The following is a 7,106-nucleotide window of genomic DNA, read 5'->3' on the forward strand; positions in this document are numbered from 1 at the left end:
ACACACACAGAGCCACGGGCTGCGGGAACCACACAGAGCCGCGGGCTGCGGGAACCGACACACACAGCGCCCTGTGCTGCGGGACCGACACAGCTCCCTGTGCTGCGGGACGGTACCGGGGCCGAGCCCGGGAAGCTTTCCTGGCTCGGGGTGCGGCGCACACAGAGCATCTGCTAAAGTGACTCAGTGGTGATGGGAAGCCATGTGTGAGGTTTCTAGGGCTATTTTTTTGCCTTTTAAGGTATTTTTGTCGTCTTCAGGATAAAATATCTTCTATGTAAATGAAACAGATCATGTGAATGCAACTTTATAAAAGTTTAGGAGTTCTTTGACCTGTATCAAAATACATCATTACTATCGGCCCATACATAAAAGAGAATCATAGAATCAACCAGGTTGGAAGAGATCTCAAAGATCATCAAGTCCAACCCTACCATAGTTACTAGATCATGGCACTAAGTGCCACATCCAGTCTCATCTTGAAACCCTCCAGGGATGGTGAATCCCCCCCCTCCCTGGGCAGCCCATTCCAATGCCTGACTACTCTCTCTGTAAAAATCTCTTCCTAATATCTAACCTAAACCTCCCCTGGCAGAGCTTGAGTCTGTGCCCTCTTGTTCTCCTGCTGGTTGCCTGGGAGAAGAGACCAACCCCCACCTGACTCCAACCTTCTTTCAGGTAGTTGTAGAGGGTGATAAGGTCTCCCCTGAGCCTCCTCTTCTCCAGGCTGAACACCCCCAGCTCCCTCAGCCTCTCCTCATGGCACTTGTGCTTGAGTCCCTTCACCAACCTCGTTGCTCTTCTCTGGACCTGCCTCAGCACCTCAATATCCTCCTGACCTGAGGGGCCCAGGACTGTACACAGGATTCAAGGTGTGACCTCACCAGCGCCTATCGAATACTATCAAATGATCCCTTACATATTTGTCTGTTTCATGTTTAAATGAGTGACTTTCCAAAGCACAGTCTGAAGTGTATGATAGATAGAAAAGGATTTTTAAATAGCAAGACTGGATTTTTAATAATGAGGGGATAATGAGGAAGACAGTCAAGAAACAGTGCTCATGTTGGATGTGTCCACGTACTTTAATTTTTAAAGTACATCTTCATTCTGTCCATATGCTGAAAAACCTACACTGCCAGTGGTATGGATAAAGCACAAAGGTGTGGGGGAGCACTGGGGAGGTTGTGGTGGTGGTGTGTGTGTTTTGAAAGGAAGTAAAACACTGGAATCATCTGTTTGTCACACCCTCGGTGTCATAAAGATTAGAAAACATTTTTTAGCAAAGCAGATGAGCACTACATAAAGAAGAAGGGATGACCCAGGGAAAAGCTGGAATAGTTTTATTTCTAATGACAAACTTGGTGTGATTTTTCCAGGCTGCTTCCCCTCAGAATTTTCACCCTCTCAGGCCAGATGAAAAGGAATTGAAGTTTTTGGGCTGTTTGCCATTCACTCCCTGACTGCAAGATCTGCCTGGAGTGCAGTTAGGAGTATCAGAGCTGAGTGGGGCATTAGCCTAGCCCTTCTAGAGAGAAAAAAAGCCCTGTCATCCTGTCCACACAGAGGACAGGGCCACTCTGACCAGGATGCTCTGCATCCCACTTTCTGGGAGCTCCTGGGACCATAAAATCAAGGAGGATGCTGATCCAAGGTTTCCATGAACCTGAGCATAACTAAATCCTGCAAACCTTCTAGTGGGGTATGAAAGAAGGACTTAACCCAAATGTCAGCACAGACCTTCAGGGAATTGGGGAAAATTTCAGATGCCCTGTGGTGTTTTGATTTGTGCTCTTTCTTTCCTTTCTGCTTTTATTTTCCTATTAAAACATCCCTGTTTGATGGCATCCTTGTACAGTGTCAGCTAACATGCAACTATTCTTCCAGATGCAAAACAATAATTTGAGGGCAAATTAGCATTCAGTAGCTGATCAGTATGAGCTAATGTTTTATCCTTCAGCACAAGTGTTCTACTACCATGCTACATACTTTATAGTCTCACATGAAGTATATTGTTTACCTACAGAAAGGGAAACAGGAGACTCATGACAGAAATAAGCTTTTCAGAAGAATTCCATTTTGTGATTGCCTCTGAGGAGTAGTCTCTGAATCTCAGAGTGATGAGCTCCTCTGGATTATTCTTCTCAGACGAAGCAGTGTCATGTCCCTGAGTGAATTCTGTATTCACTGTCCACACTTCTGCAGGAAAAAAAAAACCCAACAACACAAAAGAGCAGTATTAAAGAAGAATTGATTACTATAAGGTATTGATTTTCTCACTCAAAAACATTCCCTGTGATTCATGTTTGCCCAGATGAACAAACCTTTCCTGGTCACAGGAGATCAGCTGTTGATGCCAGACAAAAAAATGTTAATTGCAGCAAAATGTGAGAGAATTTCAGATTACAAGGAGCTGTAACATTTTGCATTTTACAGGTTCCTTATGGGAAAAATAAGTACAAGACAGTACTTTGGCATCTGCATATTTTACAGAGCTTCTAATTTTATCCAACAGCATTTATCACCGAGTTTGTCTGCAGATGTTTAAGCTTTATGGCAAATGCTACTTCACAGTGAAAGTTGAATTCAGCTGCCTGATCTGAGCGAGCACTTGTGTCTGTGGACCAAACTCCATCACCACAGATCAGTCAGTAATTTCTCTCAGTTCCTTATCCACAGGGGTGTTTTGTACAGTTCATTAGGAAATCTTGGGGCATCCACATCATCACCTGCATGTCCAGCTGCTTCTGTGCTCACTGCTTTGGATCTTCACACTTCTGAGTGAATACAGAGATGCAAGTTCTCATGCTCCCAGCCACATGCATTTAGGAATGTGCAGAGCAGAGCTGTGCTCAGGTGGTGATTTTGGTGCAGTGCACTGTGTGTTAGAATTCCCTGATGTGTTTTCAAATCCAATTGCAGGTTGGTTCATTCTGGCCCAGGAAAAGGCTCACCGCAGTCAGGGGTGGATTTGTCTTTTGCAACCCGTACTGGGACAAGGCAAGGGATTGAAACCCACTTGTTCAGGACGGAGACTAGTCGAGACCTCTCACTGTGGACGAGGAGTGTCGTGCAGGGCTGCCACAATTCTGCAGAGCTCATTACGGAAATCACCACATGTGAGTAACACCTGCAGTGCTGCATCTCCACTCCTTCTCGTGACACCCCTGGCAGATGAAGTTCCTTCTGCTACAGATGCTTCATTTTAAAAATGTGCATGTTTAGGGCTCTGTTTTTAAAATACTGTCCTTTTGGTTTCTGAGCCAGTCTCCAGCTGGTGTGGCCCCTGTAGCCAGTGACACAGTCACTGTCATACTGACTGACGATTTTGTTTTCACCATGTTGTTTCAAACACAGGTTTGTAGCCAGCCATGTAGGCCTTCATGTCATGGAGGAGTGAATTGTCAGAGGTTTGTCCAGAAACCCACAGAAAAGTGCATTTTTCTGAGATTTGGGAGACTCCTGTGAGCCTGGTAGGAGTTTCTCCTGCAGAGGGAGGAGGCAGAGGAGGACTGGCACATTTACAAGTGTGAATTGGTCATTTATTCACCCAGCTCTGCACATGTGAGAGGAGTAAAAAGTACGAACCACTCCAATAGCCACATTTTGATGGGTAGTCATTTCCCTCCCTGAACATCAGGGTGTCATTTCTCAGCACTTCTGTACATGCAGAATCGACTGTAATGAAAGTAATTGGCTGCAGATGCTCTGGAGTGATGCCCCATGTGGCCAGGTAACTGTTAGCTTGGGATGGCTCTGGGGCTTTAAGGCTGTGTTATTTCTCAAGTGCCCCCAGGATTTGCAGTCCTTCCCCCACTAGCCCTACAGTTAGCAGGGCTGTTAATGTTGAACATTATCTCCATTCTTTGCCTAAAAGTGTGAGAGCAGGAGCCAAAGCACAAATCCACCCATGACAAAGGGCAGTTCTGATTTCTTGAAGCTGTCAGGGACACATGGGGACACCTGCCTGTAGGCTGCCAGGCCCCGTGCCTTGCAGGGAGCTTGGGCTGATGTGTGAGGGCCCCTGACATGGAAACCAACCCAAGGGTTCAGTGGGAACCACCTCGAGGACATGTCCATCTCCTCAGTGCGGTGGCATGGACGTGTTCTCTCCAAAAGCAGGAGAGCATCAGCCCCTTCTTTTATCACAGTGCTTTTATCCCTGTGCCAAGGACCCTTCTTGGAAGAATTGTTCACAGGAAAATGATAGCAAAGTGAATTTGGGATGTGAACACCAAAACTATTCATTTTTCAATTTGGATCATGGCCTCTGTTTCTGAACTGTGGGGAAGATGCAGACTTTCTGCTGCAGTAGCTATTATATACAATTATCTGGGCCCTTTTTCAATTACCACGACACTAATGAGGACTCGGGAGTGTCTTCATCTTTGTCAAAATACTTTAGGGAAACCTTTTACAGTGTCTAATTTTCTCATGCATTGTGCACCGTGTTTATTGATTTTGGCTGTGTCTGTCAGACGTAAGAAGAGCAGCTGTGACTCTGTCAAGGTTTGGAAGGAGGAAACACCAGCCTGAGCCTTCTTAGGCTTCAGTCCATTAGTGGTTTTTGTCAGCATGTAGATGTATGCTGCAACATGAAGAATGGAGCAAGTAAGTGAAAGGACTGACTGGAGTCCTGCTACAGCTGAGCACTATTTTAGTCTGTGTGTTTACACCGTAATTACAAACCTTGCTTGGATCTTGCACAACAGGATTTCTGTTGTTTTTCCAAAACTACAGGCTGACATTTACAGCAGAATTAGCCCAGTTTTAAGAAAGGTTAGTTTCCACAAGATAGCATTGAGATCAAATGTCAAATGCAGATATCTGCAGCCAAATGGAAGTTTTGCTTGTAAGAATGCTACAGACTCAATTCTGATTCCTCCTGCAGCTTGCACATACAAAAGCCAGGAGTGCCGTTTGACCATCCATTACGAACATGGATTCTCCCTTACAACTGAACCGCAAGATGGTGCCTTCTCTAAGACAATTGCACAATATCCTTATGAAAAACTGAAAATGTCCTCGGATGATGGGATAAGGATGCTTTATTTAGACTTTGGAGGAAAAGATGGAGAAATTGTAAGTACTGTGCTTAGCAAAAGGATGCATGTTACCATTTCTTTGGGTCCTTCAGGCTGTGAGGTGGAGAAGCCCTAATGGAAGGTGAACTAGGTGACTCTTGTAGGTCCCTTCCAACAGAAAAACTCTATTCTGTTCTGTTGGCCAGTGCTAGGACTCAGTACCAGTATTTAGATGCCATGCTTTATAGTACAGCATGTCAGTCTGGCTTAAGAAGGAGATAAACTAAAAAGACCCTTAAAATGGTAAAACCATGCAGAGAGGGATGAAATATAGCCAACTGTTAGAATTTTTGTATGTATCCATTTCACTTTTAAATGATTGAGGGTGAAACAACTAAAGAATGAGATCGTATTAATTCCATAGGGACTTCATGTTATGACAACAAGCTGCGTTTTAGATGTTTTTTGAACATGTAGTTGCTGAAAAAAAATTAAGGCAGATGTAATGCAAACTGTCTGCTTAGGCTTCTAAGCTGTCACAAAGCTTAAAAATAAGGTGCATATTCCAATGAGCTGTTTAGATACTGTAAATTACAAATGTAAGCATGGTCTTTCCTCCCAGATTTTTCAGCAGTTCTGAGCATGTTGGGTGCTTAATTCTTCACATCATCTTCATTAAAATATATTCTGGGAACTGCTTATCGTCAGGCTTTCAGAAGGGAATTTTCTACTAGCTCTTAATAAAGCTGATACATGACTGGTAGAAAGGAAAAGCGGGTTTGTTTTGATGTGACCCTGTTGTTGAACCTGCTGTTCACACTGACAAGCCTGTCACGCTTAGCAAGCCTGCGGTGAGATCAACTGAACCATGACTACGGAAAAAAAAGTTTCAATTCAGTCTCACTGCTGGCTGTGCAAACAGGAGCAAACCTGCAGCACCAGCTGAAGGTGCTTCAGCTGTGATCAACAGCAGATACACTGGGCATCAGACAGAGCAATCCCACCACCATCCCTAGTCAGAAATAGAGCCTGAAAAGACAGAGGGGCTAAGCCTCTTGGAAAACTGCTTGCGGCATCTGACTCAGTTTGCTGCTGCTCACCCAGGAGGATGCAAGGCCAGAGGTACCATGGTCTCACCAGCCTGCAAGATGCTGATGGCATGCTAACAATATGCTGTAGTGAAAGATTGTTATTAATAAAGCCTGTTCAAAACACCAGGCAGCATTTCAGCGAGTTCTCCACAAATGATTCCTGTTTTGAATTCTAATCTAATAATTCTCAACTTGATTTTTTTCTATACTTTCAGCAACTGGACCTTCATTCCTGTCCAAAACCAATTGTTTTCATCATTCATTCCTTCCTGTCAGCAAAGATCACAAGACTGGGCTTGGTGGCATAAGTGAGATCCAACTGTTCTTTGAAGAGAAACGGAGCGACCATGCTAATGTGAAGTACAGTCAATAGCAGCAGTCTGTACCAGCCAGCAGCAGTCACCAGCCTGGGGTCCAGGACTGGGCCTTCATCACTTCTGCAGTCTTCCAAGGCCCAGGTTTCATTTTGATCAGCTACAGAGATGGCAAGACAAGGAAGACAGGGGATTTCATTGTAAATAATGGGATTTTAAAATCCCATGGGAGACCGTAAAATCCTGTAGTACCATACGTGTAAATGTTCCAGAATCATAAATTGTGCCTATTTCAATGTGCTTGTTTATATAGAGGAAGTAAAGGGCTAAGCAGACAAGAGCAGGTATTGGTTGTGATGAAAGCTCAAGGTTGGTTGAGGAGTTCTCCACCCAAGATTGTCCCACCACCCAAAAGTAAATGATTTTTTCTGTTGTAACCTGTGCACCACTTACAGAAGATTTTTCTTTTGGAGCACTGTCAGAACCTCTTGCATGAATACCCAGCAGAGCATGCAAATACACACTTTTGAGTTGGACACTCTAAAGCAGTACAGCTGTGCTTAGGCACCAGCTGGAGGGCTGCTGCCAAGTGGCAGTTTCAAATTGAAGACGTGTTGTGCACATTCCTAGCAGTGGACCCAAAGCAGGAGTAGCTGTAGGGATGTATTGAGAACCAG

The 7,106-nt window shown here is 44.5% G+C and overlaps 1 protein-coding gene across 1 annotated transcript; it reads left to right on the forward strand.

Moving 5' to 3' along the window:
• Positions 1-2,922: 2,922 nt before the first annotated feature.
• Positions 2,923-6,439, forward strand: LOC103807023 (beta-1-syntrophin-like; the record flags this gene model as incomplete). The annotated part of the gene is made up of 3 exons (XM_009079740.1): positions 2,923-3,119; positions 4,892-5,082; positions 6,331-6,439. Coding segments are annotated over 3 exons (481 nt in total), but the record flags the coding sequence as incomplete, so codon positions are not given.
• Positions 6,440-7,106: the final 667 nt, after the last annotated feature.

The sequence above is a fragment of the Acanthisitta chloris genome, unplaced genomic scaffold (genome assembly GCF_000695815.1).
Source record: "Acanthisitta chloris isolate BGI_N310 unplaced genomic scaffold, ASM69581v1 scaffold10858, whole genome shotgun sequence".
Lineage (NCBI taxonomy): Eukaryota > Metazoa > Chordata > Aves > Passeriformes > Acanthisittidae > Acanthisitta > Acanthisitta chloris.